Consider the following 20433-nt stretch of genomic DNA (forward strand, 5'->3'; position numbering starts at 1 on the left):
ATAAGGATTAACCTTTTTTAACATTTCTTTAGTATTAACAGGATTTATAGAAACACTCCGTATTACAAATTTTTATCTAACGTTCTTATAAAAACCGAATTAATACATTGTGCTAAAAAACATTTTGCCTAAATGGAACGATATGAATTTTAATTACTTATAAACTCACATAACCGATAAGAATAATTATCCATTTTATCGATGTATTATGCGTTTATATACATTCAGTTATGTATATAAAAGTATAAATGGCTAATGAAAGCGACTTTTGATTTAGTCAAGGTTAGCAGTGCTTTGCGTCAATACCTCTAAATTTATCATATAAAAATGGAAAAACATAGAGTTGTTCCTGATGTAGTGACCTCTCTTCCAAAGCAAATTCTCAAGGTAAATATTTCTTTTAATTTTTTTATGTTTGTTTTAAATAAAAATGCTTATAACAAATTCTTTAAAAAATAAATGGTTAATTCAGATTATTAGTATACTGGGTGATGCATCGCCTAGTCTCATATAAATTATGATACTTTCAAATATTGGCTTCCATGCATATTTTACAGAAAAATTACATTAGACTTTTTTAAAGGTGGAAGCAAGACAAGCCACCATACCAAATTTCATTACTTTTATTTATCAAATAAGCGATTTAAAATATTATTATAAAATATTTGAAAGTATCATAATTTATATGGGATTTCCTATGACCAGCTTGGTGATGCACCACCCGGTAGGTATATCAATAATAATATATAAAAGCATTGTCAAATAAGATTATTAATAATTTTATTTTAACAACTAATTAAATAATAAGATTATCTATATATTTTAGATTAATTTAACACACCTATAAATTCACAAAAAAAAACAAAACAATTAAAATTTCATGCAAATTAAGTTCTTTTCTTGACAATGAAATACATATTTATCAGCCATTTATCTGGATTTAACCGCGCACTTTTGAAATTTAACATAAATTATTATTCATAAAAATGAATTGTAAAATCCGTACAGGTAATAAGTAAAAAATACTTTTACAGATTGGGGTTCGCTTTACGTCATTTTCGGTATAATACTTACGATTTATGTGAATCATTAAAATAATAAATATTGAAATAAAATAATCCTTGTACATTTAATAGAACACATTTTGTATATGAAGAAAGAAACTTACACGGGAAGGCGTATTTTCAAGAGTACCATAATTTTACTAAAAGTGAAGTAATATTCTTTAAGTACTCAATAATTTTGTCTAATGTTTTCAGCTTAGATGTTAAATCAAGTTTAGTTGATATCTTAAACTTATTTGTCATCTAACTATATCGCGTAATAACAGATCAGAGAAGCGTCGTGTCATCATGTGATCATGATACATGAGTATTAAGGTGTTTTTTTGCAACCACTTTTTCATTTCCGTTTTGAAATTTTATAAGAAACACCTAAAAAAAAACTTACTGAAAATATAGTATTAAGCTAATAATATTAATATTAATTACTCATCCAAGGCGTGTAAATATTTTTTACAAAAAAGGTCTCCCAAAATTTTTACAAAAAATTATTCTTTCAAAAGTTATTCACAATTTAAGTTATATTTACTATTACTATTAATTATATTCCTATAATTATAGGAATAGTGAATAACTTTTGAAAGAGTGATTTTATATAAAAACGTTAAGTGACCTTTTTTGTAGAGCATAAAAAAAGTTATTTGTAAGGAATTTATTTTCCTATAAGCATATGTGCGTATAATTTAATAAAAACACAAATCAAAAATAAAAATTTAAGATAATAGACCTCTTAGTTTTATTATTAAGAGATAAAACCTGCAAGAAATTTTTTTGTAACTTTGACAAGATTTTTAATATTGTTTTTAAAAATAAACTTGGATTAAGTATACAAGGTATTACAGAATTTAGTGCAAATATTTTAAGAGCGTATTGTTAGAGTTAAAATAATTTTTTTTCCTATAAACATGTGTCCTAAAATGCATCCCCTCAGAGCTACAGCCCGCGCAAATTGCTTGAAGAACATACGCAAAAACTCTTAGACATTTTACTCAGGCTGCAGACTTTAAACAAATTGTCTCTCAGGCAACTAGAGTTACAAATAACTCCGCAACTTTAATAGAGATTTATCTGAGACCTCACGAGTATTACCTTCGATCACTCTCTCGATTCACACATCACAAATAATTGGTGTTCATCTAACCTTAGCTAAAACCAGACCTTTAACGACTGAAACGTCATGCTACCGAAATTTAAATCAAGAAAACATACATAAAATTATTGAGGCTTTAGTAGGACAAGATTGGAATTACTCTTCTACAGATGTTAATGTGATATATAACGACTTTCTGACCATCATACAGCGTGCCGTAGATAAATATGCTCCACTCTAACAAAGACAAAGTAAATCTAAAAGATATCCGTGGATAGCAGATAAATTAAAAAAGCGCAAAATATTAGAGATAACGCATATAAAAAATCTTGTATCATTAAATTGGAAAATGACTGGGTTAACTATAAAAAAGAAAGAAATAATGTGGTTTCTGTTTTAAGAAATGAAAAGAAAAAATATTTTAACCAAAACATTGATGAGTGCAAAGGAAACTCTAAAAAGATGTGGTCCACTTTAAAGTCACTAGCTGGTAGTGGGAATAAATCTGCAGAGTATTCAAATTCATTCTGCAGAGAGATTTTGGTCAATATTCTAGTAGTGTGGAGGAGAATATAAACAACTTTTATGCTGACAGTTTACAAGAAATATCCGAAAGTATTGCAATCAAACATTAATAGAATGAAGTGTACTTTCTCAAATTTTCAAACCTTAACGTTGTCTCAACTCAGAAAACTAGTATATAATCTTAAAAAGAAAAGCACTAGTGACAATAATCTGTCAATAAAACTAGTTAACGCGTTGATGGACGTTACTGCCATAGAAGTATTCTAAAATTCACGCCATGGGACACCTACTGCTATGGCAGTAAAATAAATCGCGTATGAAAATTCACTTCTGCCATAGCAGTAGGAATTTGAATATAGATTTACTATAGTTCAACTAATACTGTCCCACCGCAACTCTTTTAAATTTGGGTCATTGTCCTACTAGTAGGAGAAACTAGTTTGCATAGGCAAGCTGTTTGTTAGTTGAGTGGGGAGTAATTTTGGCGCTCTAACTGCTATAGCAGTAACCGTCTCATTATTTACTACCCAGTTGTATCTTAACTGTCCCAGAGGTAGCACGTGTTTTTGTATTTGTGATCTGCGTAATTAGTAATGGTTCCTAAAGAATAACAGAGATTGTTAAAACTCTATGATGAAGTGTCTAGTGATGAATACTGTGAGAGTGATTCTACGGACATGGACGGACCCTTTTGTAGACAGAGACAGTGAATTTGATATAAATGACCCTACTTATGAACCCAGAGATAGTGATTTAAGCAGCTGTTCTGAAATTGAGAAGTCAGAGAAAAAAAATATTGAAACAGATACCAATTGTGAATATATTGACACAGAAAATGAGGGAAACGAAGACAAAGACGGTGAGTTTTCCAGTTTTATACTTTTCTTTGTTTATTGCACGTTTGTATTTTTTTTTAGATGAATTGGTTTGAATTTGTGCAAGATATCCCCAATTTTAACTTTGATCATGATGCAGCGGGAATAAAAATTTACATTACTGATGATATGAGTTCCCTTGAAGTATTTCAAATGCTTTGGACAGCTGAAATCAAAAATTTAATAATAAATTGCTCTAATAAATATGGTGAGACCATGTCCAGAACTTCTCGACTACACAAAAAAAATTCCAGGTCATCCAAATTTGTTTCAATTGAGCCAAGGGAATTTGATATTTTTATAGCTGTGACCCTTCTTAGAGCCCAAATAGGATATCCCGAGCTAAGGAAGGTCTTTTCAGTGGATCCCTTATACTATCACCCTATATTTTCTCACTTTATGTCTGGAAGAAGATATGAGCAAATTCTAAGTTACCTATGTTGTTATGAAAATGTAGGTCAAGATAAACTGTACAAGGTACAACCTCTTCTGGATATTATTATTATCCAGAACTTCCAAAATGCTTATAGCCCTGAGGAACACTTAAGTTTAGATGAGTCACTACTACTTTTTCGAGGAAGGCTTAGTTTCAGACAGTACTTAAAAAATAAAAGAGCAAGATATGGAATAAAATTTTTTAAGTTATATGCGCCAAATGGGTACCTATTTAATATAGAAATATACAAAGGAAAAAGTGAAAAAATTGAAGCGGAATCAAAAGTGGATTTGCTTGTTTTGCGACTAATGAGTCCATATCTCAATAGAGGACACCATCTGGTGATGGATAATTTTTATAATAGTGCAAAGCTCTCAGAAAACTAAAACAAAACTCGCACAACAGGGACCCTCAGGAGTAATAGGAAAGGCAATCCAAAAGTTGTGACTTTGAAAAAGTTGAAAAAGGGGGAATACATCTGGAGAAGGCGTCGAGGTGTATACGTCTCTAAATGGAGAGACAACAAGGATGTCTTACTTTTAACCACCAGGTATCATCCCAAGTTAATTGAAGTCTCAAATCGCTTTGGCAAGGTAAATTTTTTGTTTTTCTAAAATAGGTACACTAATATAATAATATATATTTTTTTAAGGTAAAATTAAAATCAGTTGAAGTAGCAGAATATAACAAATATATGTTTGGTGTTGATAGACTGGATCAGCTTGTATGTTACTACTCATGCCCACGAAAAACAATAAGGTGGTATAAGAAAGTCATTTTTCATTTACTAGACGTTACAATATTTAACGCATTTATTATTTACAAGAAAAAAGTAAAAAATATCAGAATGATCGAATTTCGAGAAAAGATTATTCGAGGATTGCTCGAAATACCTGCAAATAAAAAGAATGGTAGACTTTTTTTTTTGAAACAAATAAAAACATTACTGTACATGACAATCGGCGAACACCAGAAAGACCAAATAATAATGATACTCCACATTTTCCTGAAAAAATCCCCTTGCCCTCTGAGAATTATAAAAGGAAGAACTACTTTTTAAACTGCAAGGAGTGTTTCAAAAAGGACAAAAAAACACATGTTTCATACAGATGTAAGGGTTGTAAAGACAAACCAGCATTATGTCCGACATGCTTTGAAAGTTACCATTTTAGCCTTATGAACTAGTTTTTACTTTAAGTTGTATTTTATTTCTTTCTTCAAAATAAATGTTTCTCCAAGTTAAAACGTTTTATAAATTTATACTGCTCTAGCAGTATAGTGTCCCAAAATTGTCATTAAAAAATTACTGCTTATGCAGTAATGCGTCCTGTCAGAAAGTAATGTTGGTGGGTCACAACTGTTATGGCAGTTTGGCGTCCAAAGTTGTTTTTTTCAAACTTTATCCTATTTTATATATATGGTCAAAATATGAAAAAAATCGGTTCATATGTTTCTAAAATATCAATGTGATTTTTTTGGAACATCGACTATGTTCACACTGTCCATCAATGTGTTAAGGACCTGTTTTGTGTCGTGGGCTACCCACTTGCCTAGACTATACCTAATGAATACGTCAATAAAAACGGAAAATTTTCCAGACAAATTAAAAAGTAGTGTCATAGTTCCTATAACCAAGGTTTCAAAACCGTCAGTTAGTGACCTTTGTCCTATTAACTTATTACCAGTTGTGTATGAAAATTCTAGAGACGGTTGTTTGTGGACAGTTAAAGGACTATTTTGAGACTAACGGTTTATTATATAAAGGACAATCGGGATTTAGGAACCAACATTTATGTGAATCAATCATCATTGTACAGTATGTGTGTGCAAATTGGAGAAGAGAGATGTCGGAGTCTAAGGTAATCCTGAAAAAGTGTTTTTGTAGACTTAAAGCGCGCAATTAAAACTATAGACAGAAATGTACCATTAAAAAGCTTAAACTTTATGGTCTAAGTGGTGTGTCTCTAAACTGGATAAAAGATTTCTTGTTGCGTAGATCTCACTGTACTAGGGTTAATAATAAAAAATCATCGTTAAGGGAAAGTGTATAGGGTGTCCCACAAGGAAGTGTGCTAGGGCCACTACTATTCATTATTTTATGTAAATGATATGCAGCTCTGCCTAAAAAAATTTCTGTTTGCCGATGACACTCAAATATCAATTTCAGGTACACATTTTTTCGAAATAACAAAATCTCTACACGTTGAACATCAAATTTTATACGAGTGGTTGTGTCAAAATAAATTTAAATTAAATAGTTTAAAAACAAAATGTATGGTAATCGGATCTAAAACATTGTGTCAAGAATATTGTGCGTTGGGTCAAAAGATTAATTAAATGGAGAGAATATTGCTTTTGTGTCTAGTATTAAGTTTTTGGGTGTAATGTTAGACCCGCAACTAACATTCAGTATTCATGTTGATTATATGTGTAAGAAAATTGGCAAAAAAAATAATTTTCTATCGTATTTTAAAATTTTTGTCTCCGTGGGCCAAAATGTTAGGTTATAACACTAATCTTTTTCCCCATTTTTCATATGCAAGCTCTTTGTTAATTTCTTACACAAAAGAAGATATTCATAGATTACAACTACAACAAAATAAAGTTATGCGCATTTTATTAAATTGTGATAAATATACATTTATTCAAAGCATGTTGACTACTTTAGGCTAGATGTTAAGCAATGCATTGAAAAGACAAATTTTATTTTAATCTTTAAAAACGTGAACAACTTACAACCAGCCTATTTAAAGTCATATCTAGTAACTAGAGAGGACTTTCATGATCATAATTTGAGGTCAAATAATCAATTTAACATACCCAGGGTAAGGATGACAGCTTTGAAAAAATCGTTGTTTACAGTGGAATTCAATGTTATAATTCCTTGCCCCATATAAATGTTTATTTATTTATTTACTTAAGTCGATTATTTGGAACACTGACTGTACAGTTATACGTCAAATCTATTGGAAATTTGCAAGTCCTAATTGTATTGGGTCCTCTTGATATTTTACGTCTCAAAAATGGTATAAACCTAATTTTAGGAAAGAATTTAGGGAGGCTCACGCTTTTGATGGCCCATATCTTGTTTCCAATAAGAAATTTTAAAAGTAGAACACCATCTAATTAGCCATGAAAAAATCTAAAATTATTGTTTTATCTTATTAATTTTATCCAAAAAATAATTTGATTTGACAAAAAATAAAACAGTCACAGCCCACTTCGTTTTTTTCTAATTTAATAGATTAATCGGGTTTAATAAAGCTCCGCTTTCGTTTATCAGCGATTTTCTCCAAAAAGCTTAATTATATCGAAATAATCCAAAAGGCAAAAATTTTATATTGTTTTATGGCTAACTAGATGATGTTGCCAGATTTTTAAATTTCATAAAATCAGAACGGTAAGCTCTCCTGAATCCTCCCCTAAAATTAGATTTACACCATTTTTGACACCGAAAAAAAGAAAGCATCCAAAAACGGGGACATGCAAATTTTCAGAAGAGTTGATGCATAATTGTAGTGACGCAATTTGCGCAAGTTGTAGCTCTTAGGGAGTGCATTATAGAACACATATTTGTAGGAAAAAAAAGTCTTATTTTAACTCCAATAATATGCTCTCAAAATATTTGCACCGAATTTTGTAACACCCTGTATAAATAATTAAATAGTTTTCTACTATCACACAAATTACATTATTATAGGTTATGTTTTTATTTTGTTTGGCGGGTAAATTAGTAAAATTCTGTAAATAATAATAATATGCATATCATACAGTTTCAAGAAGGAGAATAAAAAATACTTTCCGAAGTCGTAGTTTTCTCGCGTTAATTTAAGTGTTTATTCTAGAATACTAAAAGCTACTTCATTTCGCGACTAGGCTAATGAGCTTTACTCAGAAAAATAAATCACAGCGAATAAGGTCTTATAGTGACCTTGGGAGATCTGTCTGTGTATCCTGTTTTAGCATTGTGGGAAGATTTGATTTAAACACATTGGTAACAGTACCCATAGTCGTTTACAGTACCTATACTGTAACTATTGTCGTATATCTCATAATATAACTAAGAAACTTTTGGTAATTTTGTATACATGATGTCTTAAAGAAGTTATCTAAAATATAAAAATATAAATACCTAATATAGGGTACATGCGTTAAAATAAAAATTTAAAAAGTTACAATTTGAATGCAAAAATTTGTTGCTTAATCATAACAGAATATTACATTAAATAGGAACCTGAGTCTAATGTAAACTAATTTCATTTAGAATTTCATAATATTGTAAATTTATTTTAATTAAGTAAGTATTTTTACGTCTCAGTAGTAACCGAGTCACAAATTCATTCAGGATACTCGGATTATAAATTCTGGAACTTATTTTATGTCAAAGCATAGATTAGGAAGGACAGCCTGATGGCTTAATGCATGATCACTTTTTATCTTCGAAATGCATGAGTAAAAATGTATGTACGGCATTCTCGAAATAGCATTTTTCAAATTCAAAACTAAAGACCAAAATAAAATAACCCATGAGCCAAAAAGCACTTTTGAAAGATCCAACCTTTTTCATGAGAACCAAAGTTAGTTGGACATGTCCCGTCTAAAACTAGATTAGTACTTTTCAAGTTATAATGTGATCGAACACAATTTAAACATCAATAAAACAAATTAAAATAGAATCAATATAAATTCACATATTATGTAAAACTGAATTTAACCCTTTTTTCGGTGAAAAATAAATAAAATTTTTTACTTTAAATATTTATTTATTTAACATTAGTATTTATTTATTTAAGATTGTTTACCCAAGTGGAGTAAGTGTTAATTTGGGAAACGAATTAACCCCTACACAAGTGAAAGAAATCCCAAAAGTACAATGGGATGCTGAACCAGGTGCATATTATACCCTCTGTATGACAGGTAAATATGTATACTTTAATTTTTAAAATACAACTCATAAATTATTTATGTTATTTAAACAATAAACCCTTTATCTCAGGAACAATTGACAATTAGTACTGAAGACTTAAAAGCTAAAACAGAAATCGTTAAAAAAATATAATTTAGTTTAAGAATAAAATAAAAAAAACTTAATGAAGTATAACAAAATGGCACTTGAAAACAGCTCACATCCAATAAAAATATACTGAGATTTAATAAATAACATTCTTAATGAGGTCTTGGTAACAATTGATATACCAGTGCTAAAGAATTAGATAGTTCATTTTTTCAATCAAATAACTTATTCCACTTTAAGTTAGTTTTAAAGCAAATAAAACAACAACATATTACTCTTAGGCTCTTATATATCTAATAAACAGATTAAAAAGATTATGTATGGTTATTTCCTGCGACATAATAAAGATGTTTAATTGTGTTTGCGCTAGTCGACTTTTTTCGAAATAAAAATACAATAACTGATAGTTATACATATGTGCCAATATTATAACGCTTGTCAGCTCTTACTTAACACAGAAATCAGTATACAGTGTGGTGACTTTAACTGGAATAAATTCAGTTAAAAGTAATCAAAATTTATCTCGCAAAATTCCTGAAACCCGTCGATTTTTGTTTATTTTTTTTTCACATTTCAAGATAGTTTTGGTATTTTTTCACCTACAGGGGGGGTCCAAATTAACCCAAACTTTTTTTTTTAAATGGAAAGCCACTTTTTTTAAACTCTCATTGAAAAGAGCCCTTTTTCCTGATTAAATTGCCCTATTTACTTTTGTGATTATCTCAAAGAGAAATACGAAAAAAAAAACATTAAATTATTAAAAGTCTCGAAATATTTTGTGTTGGTAAATTTTTGGCGTGTTTGTTTATTTTATTGGTATCGAGACATTTCCTGACATTGTTGTAGTGTCACTGTTAAAGTGAATTTCAAGCAGTTGTTAAATAAGTTAACTTATATTGAAAAAATGCCTTATTTATCTGAATCCCACAAGATTGAAATCTTAATGATGATTGGTTATGGGGACAGAAGTCGTACTCAGCTAGAGGTTGTCCACTTATTCAAGCAGAAATATCCAGATTTGCCATCTATTAACCAAGGTACGGTTAGTAAAATCGAAAACAGATTTTGAGAAGTTGGGCACGTGAGGAATGTTTCAAGACAAAGGTCTTCTAAAATCGATGAAAACACCCAATTAAATGTATTGTTAGCGATGGAAGAAAATCCGGTAACTGCAACCAGAAGAGTAGCTCGCGAAAACTCTATTCATCATAAATCTGTGCTAAAAATTTTAAAAAGTGCAAACAAACTACCTTATAAAATGCAACCCGTTCAAGAGTTATTGGAAGACGATCCAGATCGCAGAGTTCAGTTCTGTGAATTAATGATGAACGCCATTGACGAAAATCGCATATCTTCGGAGTGGATCTTTTTTTCTGATGAGGCTACATTCACCCTAAATGACCAAGTTAATAAGCAGAACTGTCGCTACTGGTCTGACGAGAACTTACACTGGGTAAGGGAAACTAATACACAATATCCCCAGAAAACTAATTTTTGGGCTGGGTTAATTTGGACCCCCCCTGTAGGTGAAAAAATACAAAAACTATCTTGAAATGGGAAAAAAATAAACAAAAATCGACGGGTCTCAGGAATTTTGCGAGATAAATTTTGATTAGTTTTAACTGAATTTATTCCAGTTAAAGTCACCACACTGTATATATTAAAAATGCTACACTAAAGGTCTCTTACGAATACCATAAGGATCAGTCCAACATCTGATATATAAGTTATTCTTACGTTTTTCTATAGGAGGTATATCCTAGGGCCGATACCATTTCAAACTCATTTTTATCAATAATTTTAGTATAATTTTGATTTTCTCATAAAAAAATTACCCAGTAACAATAAACTTCAAGTTATTGATTCAAGATACTTTCATAGGTAACAATCCACATGATGGTTCATGTGAATTTTCTTGCTACAATACTGGTTAAGATTATTTTGATCATAGGATGATTAAAGAATGAGTTAATCATGAGTACAACAATCATTATTGACATTTATCACTCAATATTTATTTCACGGTGTCGATATAGCATGTTTGTATACTATATCGACTATTGGGATATTTCCTACAAGCGGAAAGAATCTTTAAATTGCAATGGAATTCTATAATTTTTAACAAGCTGCTGCTTGTAAAGAAATGTAAACTATTTACTTTATCATCTTAAATAAAGAAATATTTATAATTTATCTGTTAAAAAATATCAAAGATAATTTGCTCTTATCACAAACAAAAATCTACAATCACAATACTAGACAAAACTTACACATAAATATAAAAAAACTCTGGTTTACATATATTCGATAAGGTGTCAATTATCATGGCCCCTTATATTATAATGCTATATTTATATTAAGGGCAGCCTTGCTGTTCGAGTATTGTGATAATTCCAATTTAAGATTTTTTATCCGCATTTCATTACCGTGATCACATAGTCTGGAAGACAGTAGCATGGTCCCACAGCGAGTGTGTCCTTCTGGTATGTGAGGACCCTACCACGAAGCAGTAAAGAAAAAGACCCTGTACCAGCTCTGTCATTCATTCTGAAGCCATCTGTATACCAGAGGGTTCTAGAATAGCGTAAAATTGATCAATTTTAAAACAAAGGAAAATATGATTGTACTTGAATGGCCTTATAAATATTTAGAGTCAAATCCTATTTTGTATATTACAGGGATTGAATATACATTCTATGAACCTATATATATACATACTCGTATATTATAAAATTATTACTATTATATATTTATAAAATTATGAAGGTTTCTTACTTTTTCCACCTGTAATAAAAAATCTCAACAAAATAATTTTATTCTTTTAAAGAAATAGATATCCCTCTAAATACTTATCTTATATTTTATTTAATACACGCCATATTAAGTTGCACTTCTAGCAAACCTTTGATATGTCAATTATTTTCTCTATGTATGTGTTATCTTAAAAAAATCTCTAGGTTAAATTTTGATATTATGAAATATATAACGCAATATTATAATTCCAATGAAGATAACAAATATGAAAATAATGAGGAATATATGTAAGTGATATATAGTCAGTCATAGAATTCGTAATTTCTTATTAAGGATTTTTTATCAGAAACTAAAGATATTAAAAAAGCATATATATATCCTATAATTAACTGAAGATAGCATCTTCCACTACGGCATTGCCGAACGGTTACTGAATAGTGTTTATTCTGCCAGTTTTCTATATAAGCGGCAACGTTGCATTGGTGAAAATATTGTAACGAAATTCAGGAACACACTTTTATGTGCAACGTCAAACCTCTAACCTATCTCGCCTTGACTGTCGTTTAATTGTTTTTAAGGTAAAAACAGACTAAACAATTAAAACAGAATGAAATGTCACGAAGCGTGTCCTTTTTAAAGACCGATGAAACAGTTTTGAAATATTTAGAATTTCTTCATTGTTTTTGCCGAAAGAGACCAATAATTTTAGGAGAATACTGACAGTCAAAGCAAGCAGATATATAAATTCTAAAAAAATTAAAATACTAAAACCTTTTACAATAATAAAACCTCAATTGGGGCCAAAATGGGGCCCTCAAATAAGATAAACTAATTGAAAACTAAACATTATGATAAAAATATTAAACCAAACGTAAGTAGATCCCTAAATGAACCCTACAAATCAACTTTTAACTACAAGATATTTATATAATAGTACAAAAACTAAAAGAATAATTTACGTATTTACATTTTCATAATACTGCTCCCCTCTCAAGTTTGACCGTTTTTATCAATTAACACCTTCCGAGCTATCGGAGTCAAGATAAGGCGCTAACCGGACGATGTTTACAATTTTCATCTTCGTCGTCAGATGTCGGTGGATTCGGTACACTACGTCATTAATTCTTGTGACTACATGAAATGGACCTTCCCAATCCTTCTAAAGCTTTTGTAACTTGCCCTTCGTCTTTCGTATATATTATATAAACATACTTTGTTCCCAGGATTAAAACCGGTAGAATTCGCCTTTATGTCATAACGTGATTTCATTTTGTTACTTTCTATAGATGAAGTTTATCCCGTGCCCCTTCATGGACCATTTGTAAACGCTGTTGTAGATGCTCGACGTACTCTTCAAGGCATTTCGCCTTGTCGGCTCTTTCAGTAATAATATCCAAAGGTAAACGTTTGTCACCAAATACAACTTTTGCCGGGCTTTTTCCAGTTGAGTTGTAGATAGAAGAACGATGATATTAACGACAATTAAATCTGACCTGAGGAATGAAAATGAAGACCTCATTAAGACCATGGAGGACGACCTGAAGAAAGAAAATAAAGAACGAGACAGAAAACAAGAACAACTTATAAAGACCATGAAAAAAGGCTTACTGAATTTAAAAGATAACCTTAAAGAGGAGCAGGACGAACGAGACAGGAAACAAAAGGAACGAGATTTAGAACTTAGCAGAGCAGATCTGGAGATGAATCAGAAACAATTCATAACTAACCTTAAAGCAACAGTGGAAGAAAAATTTAGGCAAAAAAATCCAGGAACTAGAGATGAAATTAAAACGGGCCCCTCTTCATCCCGATCCTAGAATGCAAACAGTGATGAAAGTGAAGCCACTAAAATTCAACGGCAAAGAAGCATGGAGTACCTACTTGAATCAGTTTGAGGCCGCTGCTAGGGGAAATCGCTGGGATATCGAAGAAAAGTCAATTAATCTTAAACTATGCCTTAGAGGAGAAGCTACAGAAATATTAAGAATGGTTCCATCTAAGGATTAGCTCAATTTCGACGTACTGGTGCATACCTTAGAGATGAGATATGGTGAAGCCTATCTACAAGTGTACCAGGCTCAATTGAAATCTAGGATATAACAACCCGAGGAAGGACTTCAACAGCTTGAGGCCAATGTTGCTCCATTAGTAAATCTGGCTTATGCTTCAGCCCTAATAGAGTTCCGAGAACAAATTTCTATAAATTGTTTTATTGACGGAGTGCGAGATCCAGATACTAACCATGCTCTAAGAATGGCTCATCATATAAATATTTCGGAAGCTTTGGCCCATGGACTAGAGTATGAGGCAGCTTTTCAAGCAACTAAAAGGCAAACACGGATAAGGCAAATCAAAACTTCAGAAAATGATCTCGAAGACCGCCTAAAGAAGATTGAGTAATTTTTGACTAGAAAACCTAATCTAAGACCATTCTGCTGTTGGAACTATAATGAGGAGGAACACCTTCAACATCAATGCCCCAAGTCGTTTACAGAACCAAGGAACCAGGAAAAGTTTATGAGGTGCAAGCTAGCTGGGCGTTACCAAGCTCTACGTATTAGAATAAACCGGCTGCCACGTCCTGGAGAGGGCTTGGTAGTAGCGGGAAAAGTAGGCAGCCATGAGTGTGAGATGGTGATGGATACAGGATCCAGTCATACTATCGTGAAGCCAAACATCGTAGCTCACTGTAGAATTTCACCACTACCAAATTTAATCCTGGAGTAATTCGATTACATGAAGCTAAAATCACCATTGGCTTAACAACATTCCAGCAGCAAGGATTAGTAGCAGAAATTATGTTGGGATTAGATGTTATGAATGCTCAGCAGTTTAAAATAGATGTATATAACCGCATATTAATGACGAAAACTGAAGAGATCCTTATGCATTATCTACATGAAGATATTGGAAATGCTCGAGTTGTTAAGTTATCTCAGGATATTACCATACCAGCTAACTCAGAGATGGTGGTTTATGCTATAGCTGGAGGAAAAGATTAAGAAACTGTTTTGATTGAGCCTATGGATAACTGCAAAGTATACTGTCAAAAAATTCTTCCAGCAAAGACGTTGTCCACCCAAAATGAATCTACTGTTTTGGTTCGAATGGTAAACTTGAAAGGATATGATCAAGGCTTAAAAAAAGGATAGAACATTGGCGTGTGCTCTAAAATAGCGGCAGTAATGAAAAATGCTTATATAAGTCGTCATTCAAGCAGATATTGTCCTATATGGCTACAAAACCTTTTTGAAGAATCTTCTGCCAATTTAACCATGGACCAATGTAGTAAATTGCGACGTCTTCTTCAAGAAAATCAAGATGTATTTTCCTTGCACGATAATGACCTTGGAAGTACCGATTTGGTGCAGCATCGAAATAACACTGGAGGCAATGCTCCTATAAAATAAGCACCTCGACGGATTCCGATAGCTAAACAACGTGAAGTTTCCTCAATGCTTCAAGAACTGAGAACACAAGTGGTGATAGAACCTTCCCAGAGTCCTGGGACATCTCCAGTTTTATTAGTGAAGAAAAAGGACGAATTTACCAGATTTCGTATAGACTATTGGCGACTGAATGACATTACCAAGAAAGACAGTTATCCCTTACCAAGAATTGACGACACCCTGGACACGCTATAAGGTTCGCAATGGTTCTTAATGCTCGATCTGAAGATGCACCCAGACGATAAGGAAATTACCGCATTCTCGACTGGAGTCCTGTTCCAGTTTACAGTCATGCCCTTTGAACTCTGCAATACTCCAATCACCTTTGAGAGACTTATGAAAACTGTGTTACGTGGAATGACTCGGGAATCATGTTTAGTTTATCTGGATGACGTTATCATACTGGGAAAAACATTTAAAGATCATTTAAAGAATATTCAAAATATTCAAAACAAAAGAATAGCCAACCTGAAGCTAAGTCCTAAAAAATGTTGCTTATTTCAAGAAGAAGTTCAATACCTTGGCCTTGTAATATCAGAAAAAGGTGTCGAGACTGATTGTAGAAGCAATCGTAAATTGACCATCCCACTTCTGACACCAATTGTAACGAAATTCAGGAACACACTTTTATTGGCAACGTCAAAACTCTAACCTAACTCAAGGTAAAAACAGACTAAACAATTAAAGCTAAATGAAATATCACGAAGCGCGTCTTTTTTAAAGATCGAACAGTTTTGAAAATATTTAATGTTTTTGCCGGAAGAGACCAACAACTTTAGGAGAATACTAAACCAACCGTAAGTAGAACCCGAAATAAACCCTACGATCAATAATTAACTACAAAATATGGATTTAATAGTACAAAAACTAAAAGAAGAATTTACGTAGTTATAGAGTGTTTCCCTTTTCCTAAATCACCCCGTATATAGTTAAATTAATTAATTTAAAAATAAAGTTTGAACTAGTATAGAATGAATTATCTAATAGCAGGATTGTATAGTTTTTTTTGTACCGTTTTTCTGCAACCTTAATCCTAAAAAATATTATCTTTCCTAGAAATGAAAAATTACGGATATTATGTTTCATTATTCCAATGAAATATCTTAAAATATAACAAGAAATAATTAAACCAAATTTGCAGAAAAAAGTTAAAAACCACAATCGTTTACAAACGGGCAATGCAAAGAGGATATGCTTTTATCATATATATTATATTTTAGATTATCCTTTTATCTACTCCGAATATTATATCTATTATTACTTATACAAAAATATTTATATTTTTTTTCACTTAGACCCAGATAATCATCACCGAGATGTGCCTTATAACGAATGGCATCACTGGTTAGTAGGCAATATTCCTGGCAACGACGTATCAAAAGGAGAAACTCTTTCTGAATACATTGGATCTGGTCCACCAAAGGGAACAGGAATTCACAGATATATATTTATGGTATATAAACAACCTGGAAAGTTAACATTTGACGAACCTAGGCTAAAAAGGTAAAATAGTTTTTTATAAACCTCATAAAGTTTTAAAATATAATATATTAGCAAAATTCTCATTAATTCTTTATATGTGAGATTTTTTAAGATTAAATCATAAATAAAATTTTACTTTTCAGTATTAATTTATAATTATAGTACATACTTTCGGTTTGTTGGGCAATTGAAATTAATGATTTGTGTAATAAGACTTATTTTACGATAGCAATTCACACATTATAATAAACTAGGATTTAGCTAAAATGAAACATAAGAAACTGAAATCTCTTTCCATATCTGGTGACTTCCGGATATTTTTGCTAATAATTAGTTTGTTTCAATAAAAATAAAACCAAAATATTCAGCTAATAAACATTTTATAACTGACACTTAATTTAAAGCAAAATAAATAATCAATTACAAAAAAATCTCCCATTAGATCTGCAAAATTAAAATGAAAAAAAAATACCAAAATTAATTTACAATTTAATTTACACGTCACCTCCAAATACTCAAAAATGTTCATTTTTTATCGTATATATACAAGTGAAGAGCCATCAGCGAAATCTGCATGCGCTAGATTAAAATTAAACTTCATTTTAGGCTAAATGTACCATTTCCCAAGCTATTTCAATGTGTTAATACAAAGATTTATTTTTTCATCAAGTTTCAATTAAAGTTGAATTATAGATAAATTTTGGGTACTAGATTAAAAAATTAACCCTAAAAAGTTCTAGTCTTAGTTAACATTCTTAGTTCAAAAGAAACATTTTTTTGAGATTTATTAATAATTAATATCACTCAGAGAGTATAATTGAGCAAATAGAATTTAGTTAGGCAATATTGCTAAATTTTATGGTAAATAGGGCCACGCCTTGAAAAACAAAAACTAACATTTACGCATGTTAAAATATACAGGGTGGAATTTTTAACTGGAATAAATAAAAGTATTAGAAAATGCATGTATCTGTTGAAAAATAAAGGTCTCCTTATAAAATTTACCCTCTTTTGAGAGTAGAAACTACCCCAACTTTTTTTTTCAAAACTCAAGGTCTGTTTTCTAATAGCTCTTTGCATTTTGGTAAGCTAGAAACCCAGAAAAATAATAAAATTTTGCCATTTTAGCAAGTGGATTTTGCCTACGCGGAATGTCTAAATACAAAGGAAAAAATGTATTTGATAAGGTTTTCTGTTTTTTCAACAAGAGCCTATGCCAGCTTTGACTGCTTTATTTCCTCATCAAGCAGAAGCAGATCTTCATGATGATCGAACATGGTTTCATCAGGATGGTGCTCCGCGTTATTACGCCCAAAATGTGCGACACTATTTAAGTGAAGTTTTTTCAAACAGCTGGATAGGAAGAAGAGGTGCCATTAAATGGGCGGCAAGATCGCCGGACCTTAATCTTCTAGAATATTTCCTTTGGGGTTACCTAAACCAAAGTTTACATAACAAGACCAGAAAATTTAGATGAACATCGGCAAGGACTTACATACGAAATTCGCTAAATAACTCCAGATATGATTTGTAATGTCAAGAATATTTTTTTTTCATTTTTTACATTTTTTTACACAAAACTTAAGGTTATGCCAAGAAAAAAATGGACAACATTTCCAACAAAACTTAGAATAAAATAACTTTGCCCAAAAATTCAATTTTTATTTCTTTCTAGCTTCCTTGCTTATCAAAATGCAAAAGTAAATAGTGAGTCATATGCCTTTTTTTTATTCTTTTTCCAACGATCTATCACAAAACATACCTTCACATTTGAAAAAAAAAAGTTGGGGGTGTTTTCTACCCTCAAAAATGGGTAAATTTTTCAAAAGAGACCAAAAAAAATATGCCAAACTGAAAATAAAGGGGCCATTGCTCCTTTGTGTTTTGAAAAATAAATAGCCTGAATAATACTGAATTTATTCCAGTTAAAAATTCCACCCTGTATATACGAGTTATATTAAATAAATAAATAATATGTATATATATTTAATGTTAAATTATGTTATTGTACCTTTACATCGAATATTTTGGCTAAAATAATATTACTAAAATATATTGGCCAATTGATAACATACTAATAGTTTAAATTAAAGGGGATGATTAAGTTATATACCAAATATACCATTACCACAAATTTAGCTAAAAAAATTCTTAATCTATAAAATGTAAGATGACAAAATATTCTTTTAATTATTTGTAGACTAAAATTAAAACTTTATAAATCTACTAAATATTCCACAATTTTTATAGGGATTAAATTATGTAGTATTTTTTGGAAAACTTTAATTTTTCGTAATTGCGTGTAATTTTTTATGTTGATATTCTTACTTGTCTATAAAACTTAATTAATAACTTTATATATATAAGACCTCGACTTTTAAATTAGTAAGAAGATCGTAATATAAAATTTAAAAAAATTGCGATATTTGCTTTTAGTCATAACTCTTTTAAGTTTTTAAATTAGCATCTTACTTTCCTAACAATATTTAGTGAATTTCTTTTCTATAGTAACAAAATATTATTCTCTTAGTAATAATTGGATCTTTTTTTATGTTTGTTTTACTTAGGGTTATTTGAATATACTTATAATATTTATTTTGTAGATCTGTAGAGGGACGTGGAAATTTTTTCCTGACAAAATTTGCTGAAAAATACAATCTAGGACAACCGGTTGCTGGAAACTTCTATTTAGCACAGTTCGACGACTATGTTCCCTCTCTGTATAAGGAACTTGGAGCATAAGTAGCGTAATGTTTTGATTATTGTTTTGTTACATTATAATATATAAAAATATATTAAATATAAAAAGGAAATTTAAATGAATAAAAAAAATTCTTTAACACAAAACAGTTTATTAGATATAAAATGTTACCTTGTGCATATTTATTATTTAAAATTAAACTAACAGAAATGTCATCCAGAATTTTTTTTAAATATAATGTTAAAACCATAAGTGATTTGGAAAAATTTTAATACACAAATTAATTTGTGTGTTCTTTAATAAAATATTACTTTTTATTAAAACTTATATTAAAGTATTTATATTCAATTAATATACTGAGTACTTGCGATCAAGTTATTACAATTGGAATCTGTTAATATTTAAGATACAGGGTCAGGTAAATTAACAAACTAGTAGGATTTTTTCTGCTGACTAAAGTGGTGAAATAAAAAAAAAACATCGCATTTTTGAAAAAATGTAAAAAATTTACTTCTGTTAAATATAATTCCTATATAAATTTAGATAAATCAAAAGGAATTAGTTTTACTAATAAAAAAGTTTATTTATGCAAAAGCCTAAACCCAAAAATAACAAAGTTATAGCAATATTATTAATTTTGTTAAATTTAGGCAAATTGGCTTTAAACTTTTTGACAGCAAAACAAATAAATCATTGTTTTAATAATAAAATGACAGTATCGATAGAGATTTAATAAAATAAATAAATACTGACAGTTATACTTTTACCGAAGATACTTTTTAATTCTCTACAGAAAATTTAGAAGTAATAAAAACGTGTTTAAAAAAACTAGAAGAAGCAACCAATTAGTAAGACTGGATGTTGTCTTGTATTCTATTTCTATTTGGCATGCTTTAAAGCTTATATAAAAAACTCAATTAGAGATTTAGCAAGAGCTTACAGTGTGAGCTTAGTAACAATATGGCCAGACAGATGTGTGCCATATTGACCCATACAAACATTGTTGCCTGGCAATAACGAAAGAATATTTGCTTTTTGTAGCTGGT

The 20433-nt window shown here is 30.5% G+C and overlaps 1 protein-coding gene across 1 annotated transcript; it reads left to right on the top strand.

Moving 5' to 3' along the window:
- Positions 1-219: 219 nt before the first annotated feature.
- On the top strand, positions 220-19533 carry LOC126742886 (protein D3-like). The gene is made up of 4 exons (XM_050449736.1): positions 220-387; positions 8781-8904; positions 16500-16707; positions 19290-19533. The coding sequence occupies exons 1-4, from the start codon at positions 328-330 to the stop codon at positions 19426-19428; spliced, it is 531 nt and encodes a 176-aa protein (XP_050305693.1). The 5' UTR covers positions 220-327; the 3' UTR covers positions 19429-19533.
- The last annotated feature ends 900 nt before the right edge of the window (positions 19534-20433 follow it).

The sequence above is a fragment of the Anthonomus grandis genome, chromosome 12 (genome assembly GCF_022605725.1).
Source record: "Anthonomus grandis grandis chromosome 12, icAntGran1.3, whole genome shotgun sequence".
Lineage (NCBI taxonomy): Eukaryota > Metazoa > Arthropoda > Insecta > Coleoptera > Curculionidae > Anthonomus > Anthonomus grandis.

What these genes read in the sequence shown, in the direction of transcription:
- LOC126742886 (XM_050449736.1), top strand. Translation starts at nt 328, where the DNA reads ATGGAAAAACATAGAGTTGTTCCTGATGTAGTGACCTCTCTTCCAAAG. An exon ending in TTATACCCTCTGTATGACAG is followed by an intron (nt 8,905 to 16,499) that starts GTAAATATGTAT and finishes TTTTTCACTTAG; the next exon opens with ACCCAGATAATCATCACCGA. An exon ending in GACGAACCTAGGCTAAAAAG is followed by an intron (nt 16,708 to 19,289) that starts GTAAAATAGTTT and finishes TTTATTTTGTAG; the next exon opens with ATCTGTAGAGGGACGTGGAA.